This window comes from Stegostoma tigrinum, chromosome 2 (assembly GCF_030684315.1).
Source record: "Stegostoma tigrinum isolate sSteTig4 chromosome 2, sSteTig4.hap1, whole genome shotgun sequence".
In the NCBI taxonomy this organism is placed as follows: Eukaryota; Metazoa; Chordata; class Chondrichthyes; order Orectolobiformes; family Stegostomatidae; genus Stegostoma; species Stegostoma tigrinum.
The window spans coordinates 123,274,764-123,299,758 of record NC_081355.1 but is presented as its reverse complement, the minus strand read 5'-3'; the positions used below and the strand labels follow the sequence as shown (position 1 = coordinate 123,299,758).

Below are 24,995 nucleotides of genomic sequence, written 5' to 3'. Positions count from 1 at the left end.
CTAGCCCCACATTATCCAAAGTTGAATCCTTCCCACCACTTCTGCCTTGTTGCTGGGCTGAAATCCTGAAACTACCTTCTGAACGGTACTTCTGGATGGGTCTACACGCTTATGGCCAGATGGCTAGTCCTGAAAACAGAACAGGCAGTCTTTGAGCAGTGAGGACTAAGGACTTTCAAGGTTGATTTTACCTTTGTCGCATGTATTGAGATTCAGTGAAAAGTGATGTTCTTTGAGCTATACAGGCAGATTTGTACAATGTGCATCAAGGTATCAGAATGGTGTAGAATACTTGCACCTACAGAGAAGGTGCAGTGAGAAAGATCAAAATTAACTTTGAGACATCCTTGATAACAGGAAGAAGCTGTTCTTGAATCTCTTCAGATGTGTATATCTTCTGCTGATGAATAAAGGTGGAACAGAGAATAAACTGGTCTAACTGTTGAAAGCATAAGCCATAGCATGGATTGCAGAATATCACCAGAGGCTTATCACCACTGTCTGAAAGGCAATTAAGGATGAGCAAAAGTGCTGACCTGATCTGTGGACAGATTTTTTTTAAAAGGTATCAAACTTGATTGAAAGGTACAACAGTTATTGAATCAAAACTTTGGTTATAAATTCTACATTTCCTGAGACTTGAACACACCATTCAGGTGCAACTTCAACATGTTGAGGGAATGCAAGCTTGAATACTGTAGATTTTAATAAATGTGACAATGCTCACTGAATATCTATTGACCTACTTCCCCCAACTTGCCAGTTCACTTTAACTAGCTAAGCTTTCACGCTCTCATTGCCTTTAAATTCAAGCTACTAGCCTGTGACCCATTCCCCTAATCTGCAAACGGTATATAAATTGCCCTCGCATTATGATTGCTGTAATCTAGGGGCATCTTCACCTGAGGTCATGAATTGAATTAATCCTACCTCATTATGCAGGCTTAGTATGGTTTGGGAATCAAACTAGAAGTTGCTGGAAAAGCTCAGCAGTACTGGCAGCATCTGAAGAAAAAAAAAATCAGCTAATGTTTTTAGTTCCAGTGACCCTTGCTCTCTGGCTGTAGAACATGATATATATTCTAAGAAACTACAAAAATGTTTGCATGAACTCCATCTCATCTAAGCTTTCTTTGCCTTTCTGCTTTTTTCCAGTTTATATGTAGTGTTGAAATCCTCCAGGATCACAACCATGTTCTGTGACAAGCAGGTGTTCATTTTGTGTTCCATATTACTGTGTACTTTTTGTACACTGCTCCCACCATTAACTACTTGCTTGTATGATTTCTCATTTTTTGATGCAAGCCCTTCTGTTTTGGTTTCATAAACTTAAGACCTTTCTACTTTGCCATTTCCTCTCCATCTTTTGCTCCTTCCTGTTCTTTGTAAATATCCTGTACCCTTCAATATTGAGGGCCCAGCCCTGTTTCCCACAAACAGGACTCAGTTCTCTCACACCAGTCTCCATGTAATCATAGCAACGTGTCTCAGGTTAGCACTGCTGCCTGACAGTGCCAGGGACCTGAGTTCGATTCTGCCCTCTGACGACTGTCTGCGTGTAGGTTGCGCACACTCTCCATGTCTGCTCGGGTTACTGCTGGGTGCCCTGGTTTCTCCTCAGTCCAAAGATGTGAAGGCTGGATTGCCCATGCTAAATGCCTGTAGTGTGCAGGGGTGTATATGTTAGATGAACCAGACATGGGAAATGTAGGGTTACAGGGGAAAAATTAAGGGGATGGATCTGGGTGGGATGCTGTTTGGAGGAGTGGTGTGGACTTGTTGGGCCAATTGGCCTGTTTCTACGCTGCAGGGATTCTGAATCCGTCTCATTGTCTTTACTGTAGCTCAGTTAATAATTGAGTTTTGTCTTTTAAATTGATTGCTTACCACCTCGCACTGTCGGTGTTACCTACGTGGACCATAACAAATAGATCCTGTCACTCCCACTGAAAATTCCCCTCCAGTGCTAAGCAGATATTGTAAACCTTAGCACTAGGCAGCTAATGCCTGTAAAAATTCAGTCCCCTTCACTATACTTTCCCCTTCCATCGCTACATTTCCTGTTTTGCTGACAATGCCAAGGTCAGTAGACTTAACCAGCCTGTACGCTCTCATCCAAACATGCTGAAAGAATCTCTAACCTGTCGCATTTCTAAGCATGAGGTTCTCCACATTAGATCCCCTTATCTGTCTCTCTATCACACTGCCCTGTCCCTGATTTACTGACCAGATCAATTGTCTTCTGGCACAAAGTATCCACTTAATATACCCGGCACTGTGCCAGTGCCTGCAGCTCAAGCTAGCTGGAAGTGCTTAACCATTTTTAATATTTTAACAAGCATTCAGAATTTCTGTATGTTGTGATGTATCACTTTTTTCTTGCCATTCTTTATCTGTTTTAACAGGCTGTTTTTAATTATTTCTTTCAGTTTTTGATTGGTATCTACATTATTTTAAATTTGAGTTAGAATAGACTGTAGCAACTTAGTGATTATCACCAGACAGCTGATGCTTGCTTTACAGTGGAATTTGAAATGAGAGGTAGAAAACATTGGGGGAATAAAGCATGAGCAAAGGAACACCTTCTTTTCTTTTTCCCCCTTCCTTAACTCAGCATTCTGTTCGAAGCTGCACACTTGACAAAAATCACATACTGCGTGGCTTTAGAAATAAAAGCAAAATATAGTGGATGCTGGAGAGACTCGTGGGAAGTCATGCCAGACTTGACCCAAGACGTTAGATATTGTTGGCTGAAAGCATTTACTGTATCTCCAGCGTTCTGTTTGCCTGTCTATTAGATATTTCTGAATAGCTGAATTAGAAAATACTGTTGCACACCTCCCAGAGTTAGCATGACCTGAACGTGGGCCTCCTGGCGCAGAGATAGGGATACTACCGCTGCACCACAAGAATCCTTATGGTTGTAGGTATGCCTGGCATTATATATTTTTGAAGAAGTACTAGTTGACTCCAGTTACAGACAAAACAATTTTTCAGCTGCCTTTCATAATCCTATAACTTCAACTGAAAAAAAACCCCCTTTAAAAAAGGGAAGTTAAGTTGAAACTGATTTCTGTTGAAGGTTAAAAATAAACTTGAAACAAATTTTGATGAAATGATTAAACTTCCTTATGTACCAGCTTCCAGCAAACAGTCCTTTTTTTTTTAGATTTAACAGCAGTCCCTCTTTATCCAGACTGGAATTGAGCAACAAAATGTTCTCTTATTTGGAAAATGAGGTTTAATCAACAAATTATGATCAGATATTACTTAAATTTTAATCTTAATTTTAAAAGCCCCTGATTCTAAAATTTCTAAATTCAAGTGGGTAATTTGGCCATTTGACTGTTTTTTGCTTTGGTTATGTTGTGAAATTATTGTCTAATGTGCATAAATTTAGGTTTAGGTTCTGAACATAGAACATAGAACATAGAACATAGAACATAGAACATAGAACATAGAACATAGAACATAGAACATAGAACATAGAACATAGAACATAGAACATAGAACATGCCCTTCAGCCCACAATGTTGTGCCGACCATTGATCCTCATGTATGTACCCTCAAATTTCTGTGACCATATGCATATCCAGCAGTCTCTTAAATGACCCCAATGACCTTGCTTCCACAACTGCTGCTGGCAACGCATTCCATGCTCTCTCAACTCTCTGGGTAAAGAACCTGCCTCTGACATTCCCTCTATACTTTCCACCAACCAGCTTAAAACTATGACCCCTCGTGCTAGCCATTTCTACCCTGGGAAATAGTCTCTGGCTATCAACTCTATCTATGCCTCTCATTATCTTGTATACCTCACTTAGGTCCCCTCTCCTCCTCCTTTTCTCCAATGAAAAGAGACCGAGCTCAGTCAACCTCTCTTCATAAGATAAGCCCTCCAGTCCAGGCAGCATTCTGGTAAACCTCCTCTGAACCCTCTCCAAAGCATCCACATCTTTCCTATAATATGGTGACCAGAACTGGACGCAGTATTCCAAGTGCGGTCTAACCAAAGCTTTATAGAGCTGCAACAAGATCTCACGACTCTTAAACTCAATCCCCCTGTTAATGAAAGCCAAAACACCATATGCTTTCTTAACAACCCTGTCCACTTGGGTGGCCATTTTAAGGGATCTATGTATCTGCACACCAAGATCCCTCTGTTCCTCCACGCTGCCAAGAATCCTATCCTTAATCCTGTACTCAGCTTTGAAATTCGACCTTCCAAAATGCATCACCTCGCATTTATCCAGGTTGAACTCCATCTGCCACCTCTCAGCCCATCTCTGCATCCTGTCAATGTCCCGCTGCAGCCTACAACAGCCCTCTACACTGTCAACGACACCTCCGACCTTTGTCGTCTGCAAACTTGCTGACCCATCCTTCAATCCCCTCATCCAAGTCATTAATAAAAATTACAAACAGTAGAAGCCCAAGGACAGAGCCCTGTGGAACCCCACTCACCACTGACTTCCAGGCAGAATGTTTTCCTTCTACTACCACTCGCTGTCTTCTGTTGGCCAGCCAATTCTGTATCCAAGCAGCTAAGTTCCCCTGTATCCCATTCTTCCTGACCTTCTGAATGAGCCTACCATGGGGAACCTTATCAAATGCCTTACTGAAGTCCATAAATCTACGGAGAACAAGTGAAATTGCAGGTTGAAGTGCATGTTCTGCACTGCTAAATATTACACTTAGTAGACAGCATGTTTTATTTCCAAGTTTACCACAAAATGCTTTACTAGATTTAGTAAATTGCAATGAAGCTAACATTTTACATGAAAGCATTAAATATAGTATTTGGATCTGGAGGATTATAAATGCAGAGGAGAAAAATGTTCAGAATTAACATGGCATTCTTGAATTCATAATACGAAGAACATTTTACTCTCTCTTTTTAAACTAGACTGTGGACATCCATAAAGAAAAAGTGGCTCGTCGGGAGATAGGTATTCTGACTACCAACAAAAACACATCGAGAACTCACAAAATCATTGCACCAGCCAGTGTTGAGAGACCAGTCAGATACATTCGGAAGCCAATAGACTACACAGTGTTGGACGATGTTGGCCATGGAGTGAAGGTAAAATTTTCAAAACAGGATGTTATACAGCATTATTCTGGCTTTGAATCTTTATTAAAAATGTTTTTGATGCCTTGTGCTACAGAGTCTGCATGCAAACTTGATATGTACAGTGTATTGGGTTGAAAAATCTGTTCTATTTAAAATAATTCAGAATGACAAAGATTAATAATGCAAATAGTACAACCAGGTTATGCATGCTGTCACCTAAACAGTCTTGAATGTTCTTCATAACTGATCCGTCCATGTCATGCAAGAATCACTAAGGATGTAGAAGTGTCAACCTAAGCTGCTCTGTTTTCTGAGGTTACTTTTAAGATGGTGTTTAGTGCCCAAGTGCAAAACGTTTCTCGAGTCCAGGTTGAATTCCAGAAAACTTCTAGAAATAAACTGGCCTTGTTGCACAACTACCTTTTTTAAATTTTCTGTATTCCAGCAGAAAGATAGGCATATTTCAAGTACCCTGGTAGAACTTTTCAATTTCCTTTACATTTTGCTGCAGAGTCCACATCAAAGTTAACCAAATGTTGAATATTCAATAAATGTAACTTGTAAACATTAACTCTCAATGATCTGTTATTTTTATTACAATACTAGGTTTATTAAAAATAGTTACTCTTCTTGAAATTTTATTTTGTCTGGTGTTATACTACATAAGTCAATGTTTTTCTTCCTCCTTCAGTCTGCCTGATTTTTCTGATTTTGATCTGTTACTGTTAGACAAAATTTATAAGATTCGCTAATTGGATTTTCTGTTGGATCTGAATTATCCAGTATTATACACTTTTTGCAGGCTTTTTAGGAAAGAAGGATTTGCTTGTAGGACTAAGCCCTTTTTTATAAAGAGAAATGTCTAATCAAATCTTGCAGTGAATACAGTAAAACAACAACTTAAATCCAGTGATAATGGGAACTGCAGATGCTGGAGAATCCAAGATAATAAAATGTGAGGCTGGAAGAACACAGTAGGCCCAGCAGCATCTCCGGAGCGCACAAGCTGACGTTTCGGGCCTAGACCCTTCATTGGTGAGGGTTCTGGAATAAATAGGGAGAGGGGGGAGGTGGACCGAAGATGGAGAGAAAAGATGATGGGTGGAGAGGAGAGTATAGGTAGGGAGGGGATAGGTCAGTCCAAGGAAGACGGACAGGTCAAGGATGAGGTTAGTACGAGGAGATGGAAGTGCGGCTTGGGGTGGGAGGAAGGGATGGGTGAGAGGAAGAACAGGTTAGGGAGGCAGAGACGGGCTGGACTGGTTTTTGGATGCAGTGGGTGGAGGGGAAGAGCTGGGTTGGTTGTGTGGTGCAGTGGGGGAACGGGAGATTTTGAAGCTTGTGAAGTCCACATTGATACCATTTGGGCTGCAGGGTTCCCAAGCAGAATGAGTTGCTGTTCCTACAACCTTCGGGTGGCATCATTGTGGCACTGCAGGAGGCCCGTGATGGACATGTCATCTAAAGAGTGGGAGGGGGAGTGGAAATGGTTTGCGACTAGGATGCAGTTCTTTATTGCGAACCGAGCGGAGGTGTTCCGCAAAGCAGTCCCCAAGCCTCTGCTTGGTTTCCCCAATGGATACAGTATACCACATATTAAGCAGAGGTTCACCTGCACATCTGCCAATGTGGTATACTGTATCCATTGTACCCGGTGTGGCTTCCTCTACATTGGGGAAACCAAGCGGAGGCTTGGGGACCGCTTTGCAGAACACCTCCGCTCGGTTCGCAATAAAGAACACCACCTCCCAGTCGCGAACCATTTCCACTCCCCCTCCCAGTCTTTAGATGACCTGTCCATCACGGGCCTCCTGCAGTGCCCCAATGATGCCACCCGAAGGTTGTAGGAACAGCAACTCATTCCGCTTGGGAACCCTGCAGCCCAATGGTATCAATGTGGACTTCACAAGCTTCAAAATCTCCCCTTCCCCCACTGCATCCCAAAACGAGCCCAGTTCGTCCCCTCCCCCCACTGCACCACACAACCAGCCCAGCTCTTCCTCTCCACCCACTGCATCTAAAAACCAGTCCAGTCTGTCTCTGCCTCCTAACCTGTTCTTCCTCTCACCCGTCCCTTCCTCCCACCTCAGGCCGCACACCCATTTCCTACCTACTAACCTCATCCCACCTCCTTGACCTGTCTGTCTTCCCTAGACTGACCTATCCCCTCCCTATCTCCTCACCACCTATCTTCTTTCTCCATCTTTGGTCCGCCTCGCGCGCGCTCTCTCCCTATTTATTCCAGAACCCTCACCCCATCCCCCTCTCTCTGAAGGGTCTAGGCCCGAAACGTCAGCTTTTGTGCTCCTGAGATGCTGCTTGACCTGCTGTGTTCATCCAGCCTCACGTTTTATTAACTTAAATCCAGAATTTTTTTAATATAGATCAATGTCCCAAGGCACTTCATGAAGTACAAGACACAAATTGACAAATTAGGAAATATTAGTTGACTTAAAAATAAGCTAGGTTTTAAACACGGTCAAAGGAAACGCAAAATGCTTGAAGGAATGTCACAGCTTGGGTTTTGGATAGTTGAAGTCATTGCTGATGCTGAGTCAAAGGAATTTTAATTACAATACATTTATGGAAGAGAAGCTAATTTTGGTCACAGCATAGCCGAGAATAACTGTTGGATGCAGATACTAATGTATTGGGTAAGGTGACTTTAGAGTGTGTGTCCTCAGTCAGTTGAGGGAGCATTTGAATGGTCAGGAATGGGGGTGATGGACATGTGTGGAGTTGGAGGAGCACAGCAGGCCAGGCAGCATCAGGAGCAGCAAAGTTGACAGTTAGGGTCAGGACCCTTCAAGAAGAGTCCTGCTCCTCACTGTTATCTCTGACTCCAGCATTGGCAGTTCTTAGTATCTCTGTGATGGATGTAGCTGTGTTTGAGTAGTAGATGGGCTGAAGTGCAGTGGAATTAAGAGCCATGAAGCTAGAAGTGGAGGGAAGTAACAATTGTAAGTCAGTGAAATTGAAAACTTAATTTGGAGTCCAAGGATGCCAGGGCGGCCAAAGAATAGAAGTCCAAATAGGTTGGGGGAGGGGGGGAGGCAGATTATAGAATAGCAAGTTTATAATGGAGGAAATTAGTCCAACTCGTGTTTAACTAGAGAAAATTAAGGTCCATTCAGTCTCAACTGAGACAAACAATTGCTTTGAGAGGTGGAAAAATTTATTTGGTTAAATAGTCCTCAAGTTTGAAGTAAATCTCTCTAGACGTAAACTATACCAGTCTTCCTTTCCGGTTTATGCACAATTCTAAAATACATAAATTTCCTTCATGATTTATGAGAATCATCTAAACAATTAAGTCACAAGCCAAGTTTACTTTCTGCTTTTACTTGGAATTTTTTTCTGCAATAAAAGTGCTTACTAAATATTTGAGGCCTCCTAGGTTTAAATTTTCCCAGAATGAATTGTGGTACAGCGGTGATGCCCATCTCTCAGCCAGAAGACCTTTGTTCAGGATCTGTCTGCTCCAGGCATGTCAAACACATCTGAACAGGCGGATTAAAAGTATCTAAAAATCCCCAAAATTACTGAACCATTTGAATGTTAATGTCAATCCTGAAATCTGTTTAAATTTAAATTGATATAGCTGTATTTTTGTAATGCAAAACTATAATTCATACTAATTATAATGGTCCCTAGCTGTGAAATTATGGTCTTCATAGCTGGAGTACCCAAAAATCTAAACTTGAATGACCTGAAGCTTTTGTGAATTCAAATTGAGAGGCTTTAAAGATTCCACTGTTTAATATTGATCAGAATCTTCACAACAAATCAATACATAGGTCAGTAGGAGATTGGTGTATAATTACCTGGCCTCAAAATTGTCAGCTCAGGAAAGGAAATGGAGAACTCCTTTTATTTTGGAATCAGTAAATGTTTACTGCACAAGAGGCTGTTTTAACCTAGTGCCTGTACCAACTTTCTCTGAGAAGTTTGCTTGTGATACTACTCTCTTTTTTTTCACCATAGTTCTCTCTTGCTCTGCTTTGAAATTTTGGCTGCGTTTGCTCTTAAAATATGTTGTGGTCTTTTGCCCCAACTATTATGTGGCAAAGCATTGCATGCCAAGATTTTTAAAAATCTCACCTCTACTTGACCAATTTTTACAAGTGCTTTTTGCAAATAGAATTTAGTGAGTTATGTCTCAATTTAAGCACTCTTGTCTATTACAAATGAAGGTTCACACTAGATCAGAGGAAATTAAACTGATTTTTCCCTTTACCAAATTCTTCATTTAGGAAAATTCAAGATCCCTACTTGATTACATGCTTAAGTTGTTCAAAATATGATTTGGTGCCATTAGTGACAATTATGTTGTAGTTAAATTTTGTAGCTTGCCAATTGATAATACATGTTAAATTTATTTACATATGCTTTTGGAAGAAAGAGTCAAGTATCACCTTTGGGTGCTGCCAAGGACTTGAATAAATGCTAAAATGTTGGCTGTTATTTTTAGATATAGGCTGAAGTATACTAGTGTTATAACATCATTCAGATGTGCAGTTCTTTAGTCATGAAGCTGATCTATAATTGGCTCAAGATTCGATCTGTTAGCAAAGCTTTAGCAGAGAAGAATAGAAATGTGTGACTTTGTTAAACTGCTTGCTATATACCTCTGTAATAATAATGGATAATAGTTGCATTTCAGGCAAAAGATGTTCAGCTTTCATTTCCAGCAGAATGACTGACTGGTTACGTGTTCTCGTCCATTATTAACATGAGCCAGATAAGTTTCCAGACTGAAATCTTGCTTGTTAAAGCATAATTTTCTTTATTTTAAAAAAAAAGACCATCACGTTGGCTGTAATCACTGCAACACAGCTACATGAGGCTGCAGGATTTCTTCAAAAAATACATCGCTCAAAACCAAATAAAATCTAAGTATCTGAAGAGTATAGTTCAGAATGAAAGTCTTAAATGTAGAATGAAAACTGCTTACCTGGCTGACTCCTAACTTCCTTGCTGTAGGCTGTGGAACCAACTATCTTCTCCAAATCTGCCACTATTAACTTACTCACAACGGAGATCCAAAGGTTTCTTTTATTGTAATAACTTTAGATTTTTAAACAAAATTTCATGATTTGGAAGTTTCAAATTAAATGTTTTTGCTGAAAATGTTCCTTGTACTTTTTGTAAGGAGAGAAAACAAAGCTTGTTTCTGACTCAGTTGCCATAAAATCTTATATCAGATTTCTAAACTAAACTGAATCCTTGATTCTTCTGAACTGAAAACAAGTAAAGCCTACAATCTGTTTTAAAGGATGTAATAGCAGAGCATGTAGAAACGCATTATGTTAAGCAGATTCAGCATAGCCATATGATGGAAAAATAGTATCTTGACAAATTTGGTAGGTTTATTATGAGGAGGTAGCCAGAATAGATCAAGGAAAACCAGTTGATGTAATATGTCTAGGCTTCCAACAATGGTTAGATCAGAGTCTGTTGCAGTTAAAGCTGCTACTTAAGAACCCAGGGTGTTGGAGTCATATTAGCATGGATAGAGGGTTGGCCAACTAATAGACAAAGTTGGGGCAGATGTTGGGTGGTGGGGATGTAGGGTGTACTTTTGTCCTAGTTTTTCTTAAATGAAGAAATGTGGAGGCCTTGGCTTTTTACCAAGTTGGAACAATAAAAGTGGCCCGAATGAGTGAGTGGGGGTCAAAATCCTATAAAACCGGGAATTTAGTTTCAGCTTTCAGCACCTGGTGTGGAAATTCTTATTCCCCAGTTTGTTACAGCTAAAAGCTGGCATTCTCTTTCTACTGCTAGATTTGCATGTGAGACAATAAATTTTACTGAATTTGCCTTTTGCCAAAAAATGTGTTTCTGATGTTGCTGTATTGGAGCAGTTAATTAGTGGTAGCTAATATACACTTATCTCTTAGAATAAGAAAATGTTAGGGTCTAGGCTTTCCTCATTTGAGTGGGTTTTGTCTGGTGCCTAACAAGTGCCACAATGATTTAGTGCTGGGGCACAATTATTTATGCATATTAATACCTTGGATATGAGAAGTGAATGTACTATCTACAAGTTGGTGGATGATAGGAGAATAGTCAGAAAGGCAACTGGCGAGAATGATTAAATGAGTGTGCATGTACTTGATAGATGGGTTGTAGTATAGGGGGAAAATGTGAAGTATAGACTTTGGCAAGAAGAATAAAAAAGCTGACTATTAAATGATAAAACATGGTTTTGGGAGTTGTGCATGAGCCACAAAGCTGGTGCTCAATTTCAACAATGTCCTTTTTTTATTTCAACGTGGTGGAGTATCAAAATAGGGTCTTGATTAAAAACTATGCAAGGCCCATTAGACCACAGCTGGAATACTGTATAAAGCTTCGGTCCTCTAGTCAAAGGAAAGGCATTAGATGTATCTGGAGAGGTATGCTAGGTTGATCTGAGTATAGAGAGACTTACTTATGAGGAGTGGTTGTGACTGTGCACTTTTGAAAATTTAGTATGCAACATGATCTGATTGAATCATGCACCACACCTGACAGGTGTGGAGAGATTGCCTGCCCGCCTGCCCTTGTGGGAGAGTTTAGGATCGGGGATGCAATCGCAGCATGAGGGGTTGCCCACTTAAGGCAAATGAGGACCTGACTGTAGTAAATCTAGAGAATTGTTTTCTGCAGAGAACTTCTGAGGTTGATTTTGTTAAGAATATTCAAGACAGACTTTTTAACCAAGGAATCACAGAGCATGGGTTAAAGCAGGAATGTGTTGAGTATTGAGACCAGATACAATGTTAAATGGCTGAGCAGACTTCATGGACTGAATGGCTAACATCTGCTCCTATCTTGTGGTCTTTACAACTGGTCAAGTGAGTTGGATGAAGGGACAGTGTTTGGCAGCGAGATAGAACATAGAAAAATACAGCACAGGACAGGCCCTTCGGCCCACAATGTTGTGCCGTGGAATAATCCTAATCCAAAAACACAATAACCTAACCCACGTTCCCCTCAATTCACTGCAGTCCATGTGCATGTCCAGCAGTCGCTTAAATGTCACTCATGACTCTGCTTCCACGACTACCACTGGCAAACTATTCTATGCGCTCACAACTCTCTGGGTGAAGAACCTCCCTCTGACGTCTCCTCTATACCTTCCTCCTAACACCTTAAAACTATGACCCCTCGTGGCAGTCAGTCCTGCCCTGGGGAAAAGACTCTGGCTATTGACTCTGTCCATGCCTCTCATTACCTTGTACACCTCGATCAGGTTTTGCAGCAAATGGCCAGGTGATACCTTTAAACGTGTTAGTATTATGTAGTCTCTACTGAGGATATAAAAATCTGAGAAGGAATTTAGCTAGGTTAAATAAATGAGCAGATGTTTGGCAGAATCCGTTATGGGAAAATGTGAACTTGTCCCCTTTCGTAAGATAAGATAAAAGTGGCATGTTATTGGAATAGAATGAGACTGTGTACAGTTGTCTGGTACAGCAGGTTCTGGGTGTCCTGCAAGTTGTTATGCACTTAGAATAAGTTTTTAGGAAGGCATGTTGAAAAGTGTGCCATCAGCTTTGAAATAGTAAATATCCAACATTTAAGCATGCTTACTATTTTATGGGTGGTGATTAAATATATCTTGTGGCAGTTTGCAAACTCCAGTGCATCATAGACTGCCCAGTCAACAAAGAAATGTTAATCTAATTTAGTTTGACTAGATGGAGCAGCATTGATAAGAATAGCTTGCTGCTTCTCATTTCAACTAAGGATTTAATTGATTAACACTGGCAGACAAAACGACTCTTAATACATTTCAAGTCCACTTTTTGAATCACATCTCATCAAACACTTGATAGATATTTTCCAGTTTAAACTGTGGCCTTTATAATGAATGGTACTGGAATTATAATTGTTGCAAATTCTATCTTGCAGCTTTACATGGTTTTAGGTGTGAATGGGAGAGCCACGACACCACAGTTGGTCGACTGCCTTGAATTTTGCAACATACTTTCATAGACCACATTCACAAAATGGTGAACAATCTGATCTAGTGCCCAGAGTCACATGCTGTGTTGCCCTTGAAGTTTCATTTGAGGAGGAATTAGAATGTTCTAGCATGAAAGTATGGGTAATGAGGTCTGCATCGTCCCAAAAGACCATAAAACTGCTCTCATTAGAGATGGCTGGTGTGGAGTTTAACCTGATGGTTACCACATGTCAGGAGAAGACAGGAGCTTTATGGTAACCTCAGTTGGTGCAGGGATTGAACTTGTGCTTTTGGCATCATTTAACCAGCTGTCCAGTCAACTGAGCTAACAAACTTTTTTTGTTTGAATCCTGAAAGTTGTACAGATCTCACACAAGATCTTTGATTGTCAGCCCACGTGATGATCCTAGTAATCAAAATCTGCATTGGTCAAAGCATTCCATGAATCCTGAATTATTTGGATGTTTTTCACACTTAATTCCTTTTTGAGTGAGTCCAAAAACTGGCTGTTTTTAAAACGAGGTATTGTCCTTTTAGGACAGGTGGATTTTTTTTGACTGGTGTGCAGCCTTAGATCTCTGCTTCTGGGGGTGGTGATAGCATTGTCATTGAATAGTTCCTAGGTGGAATTAGATTTTTAAGCGAGGGAAGCTGTGACAATCGGGTATAGACAGTGAATGCCTGCCTTGCTATCAATGACTATCTTATGTAAAAATTTTTTAAAAAAAGATACAAATTTTATTTTGACCAGGGAAGCGGAGGTAAGAGGAAACACTCATTTCCTACAGGCAAATAAAGCTTCATTGTACTGTTCACCCAGCTCCCAGTTGCAATTTTTAAATCCAGAAATAAATTTAACTAAAATGTTCACTTTTCTGTTTGCCCATCACTGATGAAAATAGTCAGCCTCAATGACCAAAATAAATTCTAAGATATCAGTGGTTTAGCTCGATTACACATTTCAAAAATTTGCTGTGAAGTGGATATATTGCAAGATACTCACTTTTTGTACACATGCAAGTGCACTGCGGCTTTATAAGTGGTGAGTGATAAATCTGAGTGCAGTCGCACATGCAAGTAGCTTTTAAGTAAGATTTTTCAGTCACCTGTCAAATTCTGTTCTGCTTTCCCAACTTTGGTTATCATTACTTTAAAATAGTTTGTCTTGCTGTCATGGTTACCATCATGGTGATTCATTTACTCCTTGTTTTTCAGTTAATACTGACCACATTGAAGGGGATATCAGATTATATTGCTTCAAATATAATTTGAGCAGGTATAAGTCAGTGAAAGGGTGACTTGTGTGGTTAGTTCTGACTGATTTAAGCTGGAGACTACGTCAGTGTGTCTAAGATACAGTAGACGTACTGTTGTAATCTCCAGCTCCAATTTCAAACAGGGACACAACCTAAACTGACTACTGTGCTATAATCCTGAACTGACAGTTGATCAGAATCTGGAGGAAAATGCTAGTCTGTTTGGAGTCCTACTTGGCATAGTTAGGTTGGTTAGCTTGGCTGGCTGGACAGCTAGTTTGTAATAAAGGGTAATACCAAAGTGTGGTTCACACTGACTCTGGCTGAGGTAACCATTAATGACTGTGTGTACTTTTCAAGCTCTTTCTCCTCACCTGATGCATGGTGACCCTCAGGTTAAGCCTTCATTCCTACCTCCTAATTAGAGAGCAGCTGAAAGTCTGGTAGGACTTTGGAGACTTTATCTTAGCAGAAGATAGAGATGTTGATTAATTACCTCAACCCCAGGAAATGACTGCAGGAGCAACTCAGAATAGATATTTTCATCAATCTGTTCAGATGTTAACACATCTCCTGGAGCAGGTGGGATTTGCTACTAAATTGCTATTTCTTAATTGGCTCTGGGTTGAAATCATGGAGCCCCCTTCTGAAGATCACTGGGTACCCTTATACCCCAAGGGCAGCAGAAATTCAGGAAAGTAGCTGTCTATTACCACCTGCAGGGTAAATAAGAATGGAGAATAAATGCTGGTGTTGACAACAATGCCCACACTCTTTGAATGAATAACAAAAATCTGCCTGTTGCCATGAATTTTTTTCTGCTGTGTAAAAGAGCCCGTATGCTGAGTAAATATAAATGTATATTTCAGTTGCATATTTTAAGTGATTCACATAAATATTCACTGGAGCTGGCTTAGTGGATTCAACTGAAGCTTGAACAATTGAGTTTAATTGGACTTGTACAGTCCCAGCCCTTAACTCATTTCCTGATGTGAATTTTGACATCTTGCAGTGCACATTTCAGAAAGGAAATGCCAAGATTAAATCTGACTCTGCTTCTGATTGCTTTGAAAGCAATCTAATTGCAGTGACATACAAACTAATGGCAAGAACGCAGATCTATAATCTGTTGGCAGAAATGTGCTGCACCCATCTCTTTGAGAGAGAATCAAGAATGGTGCTTTGAGAAAATACTTGCATCTTACTGTTAATTATAGTGAATCAAGTTGAATCTCATTTCGGTGATAATGGGAACTGCAGATGCTGGAGAATCCGAGATAACAAAGTGTGGAGCTGGATGAACGCAGCAGGCCAAGCAGCATCTCAGGAGCACAAAAGCTGACGTTTCGGGCCTGGACCCTTTATCAGAGCCTCTGATGAAGGGTCCAGGCCAAAAACGTCAGCTTTTGTGCTTCTGAGGTGCTGCTTGGCCTGCTGTGTTCATCCAGCTCCACACTTTGTTATCTTGAATCTTATTTCTGCTGACTTAGTACAGAACAGTGGACTTCATTCATTGCTTCATAAAGGAGATATCCTCATGGATCAAGGAAGTTGGCAGATAATTAGAGATTTGTCTGGAGCAAGAACCTCTTGAGAGAAATCTTACGTGAATCATGTTTTTAAATCTGAATTGTTCTCTAAGCTGAAAGGGAACTTGATATATTAAAATGGAACAAGAAAGCAGCAGCAATGGGCAAGTGAATGACTGACTGTCACTAACGTGTTTACTGTGGGGAATGATATAGCAAATGTGGAGGAGTAAATAGTGACATCTTGAAGTGACCATTAAACAGAAGGTGCTAGAAATCTTAATGCATAAAAGTAGATAAATCTCCAGGACCTGCTCAAGCATAGCGTGGAATTCTGTGGGAAGCAAGGAAGGTGATTGCTGGGCCCCTTGCGGAGAGATTTGTACCATTGATTGCCCCAGGTAAATTGCCAGAAGACTGGAGGTTGGCTAATGTGATGCATCTGTTTTAAGAAAGGTGGTAAGAAAAGGGAACTGTAGACTAGTGAGCCTGACAAAATTATTGGAGGGGTTCGCGGTCTCTCGTGCTCTTCTCCCCCCCTCCGAACGGTAGACTGGTTAGCATGATTGGATCACGTGCAATAGAGGCAGAAGTAGCCATTCAGCTACAAAACTGGCTTGAAGGTAAGCGACAAGGTGGTGGTGGAGGGTTGCTTTTCAGACTCTAGCCCTGTGCCCAGCAATGTGCTGCAAGGATCAATGCTGGGTTCACAGCTTTTCATCACTTAGATTAAATGATTTGGATGTGAACATAGCAGGTACAGTTAGTAAGTTTGCAGACGACTAAAATTGAAAATTCAATACACAGTAAAGAAGCTTACCTCCGACTACAATAGGACCTTGATCAAATGGGCCAGTGGGCTGAAGAATGACAGATGGAATTTAATTTAGATAAATGAGTGCTGCATTTTGGAAAGGCAAATCAGGGCAGGACTTAAGGACCTGGGGTGTGTGGCTGAACAAAGACTGTGGACTGCAGGTTCGTACTTTACTTGGAAATGGAGTCACAGGGAAATGGGATGGAGATTATTGGCCAGTACATTGAATATAGGAATTGGGAGGCCATGTTGCAGGAGATTGGGTTGGCCAATATTGGAACACTGCATGCAATTTTAGCCTCCCTGCTGTAGGAAGGATGTTGTGAAACTTGAAAGGAGACAGAAAAAGATTTGCAAAGATGTTGCTGGGATTAGGGAGAGGCTGAATAGATTGAGACTATTTTCCCTGGAGTATCACAGGCTGAGGAGTGACCTTTTATAGAGGTTTATAAAATCATGAGCATGAATAGGATAAATAGACAAGGTCTTTCCCCAGAGTGGGGGTGACCCAAACTAGATATGTTTAAGGTGAGGCCAAAGTTCTGAAAGGTCCCTTTCATGCAGATGGTGGTGCCTGTATGGAATGAGTGCTAGAGGAAGTGGAGGAGCCTGGTACAGTTACAACATAGATACCCATCCAGATGCCTTTTTATGAATAGAAAGGTTTTAGAGGGATATGGACCAAATGCTGGCAAATGGTGTGTGCGTGTGCATGACCAGGAAGAGCAAGTTTTTCTTATCCCCTTGCATTCTGTTGCTTTTCACATGCTCTTCAGCTGACAAGGAGTTGAAGAAATCAAATATGGAATCGGATGATAGCCTTCTTGCAGTGTAGTAACAGGCCCTTTGGCCCAACAAGTCCATGCCAACCCTCAGAGTATCCCACCCAGACCCATCCCCCTATAGCCCACCTAACCTACATATCCATGAACAATGTGGTCAATTTAAGCATGGCCAATCCACCTTGCCTGCACATCTTTGGACTGTGGGAAGAAACCGGAGTACCGGGGGAAGAATGTGCAAACTCCAGACGGTCACCTGAACGTGGAATTGAACCTGGGTTCCTGGTGCTGCAAGGCAGCAGTGCTAACCACTGAGCCACTGCTGTTCCTGAATATATTCCAAATTCTGAGATTTCTTCCTGGTTTATAATTTGATCTTCCATTTCTTTGTATTTCCATTAGTCAAAATGTTCCTTACTGTTGACAAAGACTAAATCTGCAAAATAGGCAATAGTAATTATACAAGACCCTTTCATTGTAATTTTATTAATAGTGCAAATTCAAGTTCAAGCTTGTGTGGACTTCATCTACATTATTCTACAACTGATCTATAGAATCTGACTTGGATAGTTGCATTGACTGAGCAGTATTGTCAATTTGTAGCTGGCACAGTAGTGGAAGTGCAGCCTCTGTGGTTCTTGAGAACTAGGCAATAAAATGGGCAGATTTAATTAACCTGAAACTCAAAATACTGTATGTATCTTGAATATAGCAGGTGACTGGTTATTTGTAGTTTTCAAATTTTGATGGATGAATATGACTAAGGTCCTGTAGGATTTGGTTAAGATCAAGAAGAACCTGAGGCTGTTGGGCTATGCTTCTCGTGGCTGACCTTTTTTATTTAGCCAGTAATTTAAAATTTATGCCCGTTTTTAGTTTTGCTGCTTTCAGCCACCAGTACATTGGCTTCGTTTTTACTTCCAGTTTTGCCTTCTCTGCTACTTTGCCATTGATTTGACTGAATGATTTGTTGCTGATAGAAACCAACGTACAAATCCATTTGATGTTTGTCTGATCTGCATTATTTTTCTGTTGAACCAGAAGGGCTGAACTGGGGTTTGCCCTTAGTCAGTGATTCACTTTTTTGAATTTGACTGACTAGTGATTTACAGTGCATGTGGAAACCTGTTTATGCACAATTTTAGCTTTTCTGGATGAGCATGTATCAGCTATACAAACTTCCTCTGGAACAATCAAAATCTTGAAGTGTTTTGTAATACTGTACATTGAGGTGAAACAACAATGGACTTTGAAGCGGGGGAAGAAATCACCACTAGAAATCCGAAACACCAAATAGCACTGCAACTGCTCACAGGGCAGTCAGCATCTGGAGAGAACAGCTGTATTAATATTTAAGGCAGAACTTGTAGTAGATTGAAAATATTAACTTTTGCTCTTTGAATAATTCTAATTGACCTGAATTATTTCAAAATACTTTATTTTCCCCTGCAGTTCGTACCATGTGAGAGGCAACGTTTTTAATATAATAAAATGTGAGGCTGGATGAACACAGCAGGCCAAGCAGCATCTCAGGAGCACAAAAGCTGACGTTTCGGGCCTAGACCCTTCATCAGAGAGGGGGATGGGGGGAGGGAACTGGAATAAATAGGGAGAGAGGGGGAGGCGGACCGAAGATGGAGAGTAAAGAAGATAGGTGGAGAGAGTGTAGGTGGGGAGGTAGGGAGGGGATAGGTCAGTCCAGGGAAGACGGACAGGTCAAGGAGGTGGGATGAGGTTAGTAGGTAGCTGGGGGTGCGGCTTGGGGTGGGAGGAAGGGATGGGTGAGAGGAAGAACCGGTTAGGGAGGCAGAGACAGGTTGGACTGGTTTTGGGATGCAGTGGGTAGAGGGGAAGAGCTGGGCTGGTTGTGTGGTGCAGTGGGGGGAGGGGATGAACTGGGCTGGTTGAGGGATGCAGTGGGGGAAGGGGAGATTTTGAAACTGGTGAAGTCCACATTGATACCATATGGCTGCAGGGTTCCCAGGCGGAATATGAGTTGCCGTTTTTAATAGTTTGGTCTATATTTAGAGGTATAATTAAATTGTCCACAGAATCAATAAATCATTTATTGGCTTGTGCTATTAAATATTTATGTTTAGTAAATATCAAATCACTTCATAGCCACATGACCACTGTTGGCAAGAGCTCAACTTGGTAATTGCTACTTCAAGTGCTTGTTTCAGTCTTGCATTGCATGTTTCCATTTCTTTTGGCAGGCATATTTTCACCGTTCCAAAATATACAGAATGGTTTGTACTTTATGGTTTTGGTCCTCTAATTAGACTTCAAAATATTTTAATTAGAACTCATCTTTTAAATGACTTTAAATTATCACTTACTTTGGACAGGGAGGGTAGGCTTTGAAATTAGGCTTTTTATTGAAAACCTGAAGAGTGCTTTTGACGTGAGCTTTGCAGTTCTGCTTTGCATGATGGGTTGCCTGATTGGCTTGAATTAAAAATGGCCCAGATATTTTCTAAGCAACTTGTTCAAAGATGTTTTGCACACCTCTCACGCAAAAGAGATTTGAACCTGAGACTTCTTCAAAAGTAAGGGCACCTACAATTGCACCATGAGTTGCTAGTCAAGTCCTATTAAGGCAAGTGCAGCTTTTCAGTCTGAGCATGCTTTAATTAACAAATTGAGGGTTTGAATTTTAAGCAGCGGCTGGATTGGTTGGTACTTTTTTCACTGGAACATAGGAAGCTGAGGGCTGACCTTAGAGACTTTTACAATCATGAGGGGCACAGATAAAGTAAATAGCAATGACCTCTTCCCTGAGGGGAGTTCAAATTGAAGGTCATATTCTTAAAGCATGAGGAGAAAGACTTAAACGGGACCTGAGGGGCAGCTTGTCCAGGCAGGGTGATGAGCGTGTGGAATGAGCTGCCAGAGGCAATGGTAGATGCTAGTACAGTTATAATGTTTAAAAGACATTTGGATAGGTGTGTGAACAGGAAAGGTTTTGAGGGATGTGGGCTAAATGCAAGCAAGCGGGACTAGTTTAGTTTGGGAATGTAGCATGGACTTTTTGGACTGAAAGACCTATTTCCATGTTGTTTGGCTCTGACTTTGTGCAGTCAGTCGAGACAGTTGGGGGGGGGAGGGGGGTGGGGGGGGGTTGCGGTGGTGGTGGTGTAAGGGTAAGGGAGACGGGCGGTGGCAGTGGATGTGGCTTACTCAGGCTTTTGGAAGCCTTCTGAGAAGCTCCTAAAGAGATTAGCACAAACCATTTAAAGTGCATGGGTTTGAGGGTTGTGTACTGATGTGGATAGAAGACTGTTTGGCAGATAGTAAATAATGGGGAATAAATAGACTTTTTTGAGTGACCAATACTGATGGCGTGTCTCAAATATCTCTGCTTGATTTCAGCTATTCACAGTATATGTTAATGATTTAGTTGTGGGAACAAAATAAAATATGTACAAATTTGTGGATGGGAGGAACATGCATGAGGAGGATCCCAAGATAATTCAGTGTGATTTGGACAAGTCGAGTGGGCTGTTACTTGGCAGACTAAGTACAATGTGCATAAATGTGAGATTCATTTTGCACCCAAAACCAGGAAGCAGATTACCTGAATGTTGGTTGATTTGGGCAAAGGTGATATGCAGAGGCCTGGGTGGTTTTCTACACCAGTTGCTGAAAGCAAATATGCAGTGCAGCAGGTGGTGAAGAAGGCAAATGTTATGCTACAATTCATAGGATTTGATTGCAGGAGTAGGGATATCTTGCTGCAGTTGTTATAGGGCTTTGGTGACACCTCACCCTGGAGTAGTGTATGCAAATTTACACACTGTATCTGAGCAGAAGTGTCTTTGCCCACAAATCTGTGACCCGACTATTGTACCTCAAGAGTCCTGCTTTTTAAACGCACTAGATATTTTCTGATGAACCTGTTCAGAGTTGTTAATAAATATCTCTGGAGCAGTTGGGACTTGAACTTGGGCCTCCTTGCTCAGATATACAGCTGAAACAACAGTCCCTCCTTTTTAAGTATTCTACAAACATCAATTTAATTGTAGTCAGCAGTGTTCATACCTGTGACCTTGGTCGATTCAGCTTCCTTTATTTTTCTTTAGTTTACAATGAAGGACTGTCTTCCTCAGTGTCTTCCTTTGCCTGAGGTGTGGTGACCCTCTGGTTAAACCATCACCAATTGCTCAGGGCAACCCATGCTCTGGTAGGACTATGAAGACGTAACTTGGCCATCGAGCTCCGAATGACTAGACACAGTGGTAGAAATGGAGAAGCTGAAGCAAGTTCTGCACTTTAGAATCCACTACTTTTGTAGGAAGTTGTTTGTGCCCTGTAAGCTGCAGGTTTTCATTTGTGTGAAAACCTGTGACAGAAACATATTATTGAGTAGATATCATTCTCAAATTGAGGGGCAGTTGCTGCTGATGGTCAGTACTGTGGTTTAACTCTTTAAACCAACAACAAAAGTTAAGTTGCTCTCAAGATCAATTTAATGCAAATCCATAAACTAGTTGTCAATTGGTGTTTGTCCTGAGTAACAGAAGGAATGACTGCATCTGTGGAGAGAGAAGCAGTTAACAGTTCCGATGCGGTAGGAGTCTATAGAAATAGCACTTTTGAGGAAATGTCACACCAGATTTGGTGTTAACTATATTTCTGGCACAGATGCTGCCAGAACTGCCGAGTTTCTCTAGCGTTCTGTTTTTTCCAGATTTCTAGCATCCACTGTATTTTGCCTGTAAGAGTAGGGATGTTTGTCTTGTGTTAATTTGAGGAGACTAATTAATTGTTTCTAGCACTTCAACAGCCTGACTTGTTAATGAGCAAAGTGGCACTGCAATTTAATGGTGTAGTATGTAAGTACAAACATTTCACTGAGTTTCTGTACTGAATTTGTTTCAACTTTTCTGTGTGGTTAATTGTTACTTTATTTTTCTTCCCTTTTTTTTGGCAACCTTAAGTGGCTTAAAGCCAAGGTAAGATGAACAATTTCCTCTTTGTAGTGCACCTTTGATAGAAATTTCACCAATTACTATTTCTATGTGTTTATTGTATTTTTTTTTGTTGCAACAGTAAAGATACAACAATAGTTTATCTAAGTGTATTCTAATGATTATATGATTGTAGGTGGTATGTATGAGCCATGTCATTGATGCTCTAAGTGGAATTGAGAGGGGTTTGGTAGTTGTAGTAAATCTTTTTGGGGTTTCCCAGATTGCTTTGGAGTGTCTTGTGGCAAATCTTACCAAGATAATACAAAATTTTCATGTGGAATGATATTGTAAACATGCTATACAAGAAACATTTTTACAAAAATATCTAAACATTATTTAACATTAATTGTAACTTTAAAATTCTGTGGCTTTGTATATATTGCATCTTATGGCAATGTCTGGGAAGTCCTAAATTTACTGTAGCTTCTTACTGATATGGTTCATTTGAAGCTGGCCATAGGCTGTATTTACTCAAGTGGCAAATAACCTTTTCTGCTTTGGAGATGTTGTACAGCTAAAATCAATCACATTGCCATCTGATAATCCCCCCCTCTGTCCCCTTTAGGTGGTAACTGTGTTGGAGTCCATTATTATGCTCACTCTTCCAGCCTGGCTGAAATCACTGGGGCTTTTTTAAGAGTAGATTGGATTCAAAACCTGTACCTTTTTGTAGGTTTTTGAGCTGCTGTGATCCAAATAAGCTGACAGTCTTTAGGGAGTTGAACTGGTTTGTTCTGAGCTATCGTTTTCATAAACCAACTGATATTAGAGTTCACTTTACTATTAGTAATAATTATAGTTTATTGCAACTCGTTTCACTTAAGCATATGCAATTTATTTTTGTTGCAGCATGGAAATAACCAGCCTTCAAGAACTGGCACACTCACTAGGACAAATCCACCCACACAAAAGCCACCAAGTCCCCCAATGTCTGGACGTGGAACATTAGGGTATGCTGTTTCCCTTTAATGGGAAAGCTAGGTGGAATATGAATTCAATCTTTTTATGGCAAGACTTTGTGAACACATTTCAATGTATCTGTTACAAGAAAGATTTAGTTTTAGGTCATTGACATACTTTAGTTGATAGTGTTGCTTATATTTATGATGTGAACGCATTATCATTTAAAACAAGCTGTTAGAAATTGTCAAGTTGAACTTTATCCACTGCTTTTTCCAAGGTGAGTGAGTTTTTTTTGTTTTGGTTTGACCTGTTCTGTTCTATATGTAAATATGAATATGGTGCGGATTTGGATTTCATTAAAGCAGAACAAAGGACTGTGGATGCTAGAATTTTGAAACAAATTGTTGGGAACCCAACAGTCCTTTATCACTGGACAAGAAATGTTAACTCTGCTTTTCTCCCCTCACAGATTTTGGATACTGTAGTATCTGCTGAGCTTCTCTGACAGTTTGTTTTAATTAACCTGTAAATTAAGTAGCAACATAGAATAAAAATGGGTTCTTTAATTGGAAACGTAAATTTGGCCATGAAAAAAATACACGGTAGAGAGTGTTAACCTATATTTCACTTTTGTGGTGTTGGATGTTTTTGTCTGAAATGGATACTTTCCCACACCTGCACTTCATAAATGAGCAGGAAGTAAATGCAAAATGATGTTATTGGAAAATGAGAATTCTTGCAACAAGCAAAGGTCTTGGCAAAATAGAATTATACACGACATGAGACCAAGGGACTTCCCGTGCTCCCTCCTAACTGTTTTGTGTCTCAGTGCATAGACTTCCAAGGTCTGCACAAGACAGCAACTTACAAAACCAGAAGTCCATGCTTTGGCCCACCAGTGAATGTGCATGATACCTGGGAGGAACTGCAGAATGGCATTGCAGCATTGCAACTTAGAGGGAGCATTTTTCCCCCCCTCCTCCTCCTACCACCACATCTTTCTTTGCCTTTTTCCCCCTACGCACAGACCTGTGAGCACTCAGTGGAGAGGTGAGCTTAACTCTTCAGTGTCAGTTTTATTCTCTTCTACTGAGGGATGACCCAATTTTTAATTATCATAACAAAGCTATGTTGAGCACTATGGACAACATGAAGGATGATTTGCTACAACTAAAGCTAATGTGGGCAGTAGCTGATTCATAGCTGCTTGTGTGCTGAAACTTACTCACTTTTCATGCAATGTGAAGTACTTTTTCTTGTATCTTCAGACGGAACACTCCCTACAAAACATTAGAGCCGGTCAAGCCACCTGTTATTCCTAACGATTACATGACCAGTCCTGCTAGGAATGTGGTTGCAAACCAGCAAAGCCCTATGAGAACAGCATCGTTGAATCAAAGACCAAGAACTCACAGGTAACTGCTTTCTCTAGAGTCGGTATTCCACCTTTTTACAAGGAGATGTTATTAGCCAGGATAATGGAGGTTAGATGTGCTTTTAATTCTATATTTACATTGATAACTGCTAGTTGTATTCTCAACCCAGACTTCAGCTATTTCATCAATGATTTGCCCTCCACCATGAGGTCACAGGTGGAGATGTTCACTGATTCTGAAAAATTTTCTCCATTAACTACTTGTCAGATAGCTAAACAATCTGTGTTCATATGCAAGAGGCTGAAAAGGCTGGGGCTAAAATCCTTGGAGT

General features: G+C 40.7%; 1 protein-coding gene across 8 annotated transcripts in view; it reads left to right on the top strand.

Annotated features, from left to right (window-relative positions):
- Window positions 1–24,995, top strand: part of abi1a (abl-interactor 1a) — a 101,339-nt gene that overhangs the window by 51,459 nt on the left and 24,885 nt on the right. For 5 of the 8 annotated variants that reach the window (XM_048554575.2, XM_048554552.2, XM_048554566.2 and 2 more), the window contains exons 3-6: window positions 4,907–5,083; window positions 22,353–22,367; window positions 23,235–23,335; window positions 24,557–24,703. In XM_048554575.2, the coding sequence (XP_048410532.1) occupies window positions 4,907–5,083; window positions 22,353–22,367; window positions 23,235–23,335; window positions 24,557–24,703 (440 nt within the window). The remainder of the gene's footprint in view (window positions 1–4,906; window positions 5,084–22,352; window positions 22,368–23,234; window positions 23,336–24,556; window positions 24,704–24,995) is intronic. The other 3 variants (XM_048554561.2, XM_048554584.2, XM_048554602.2) reach the window with 1 other exon arrangement.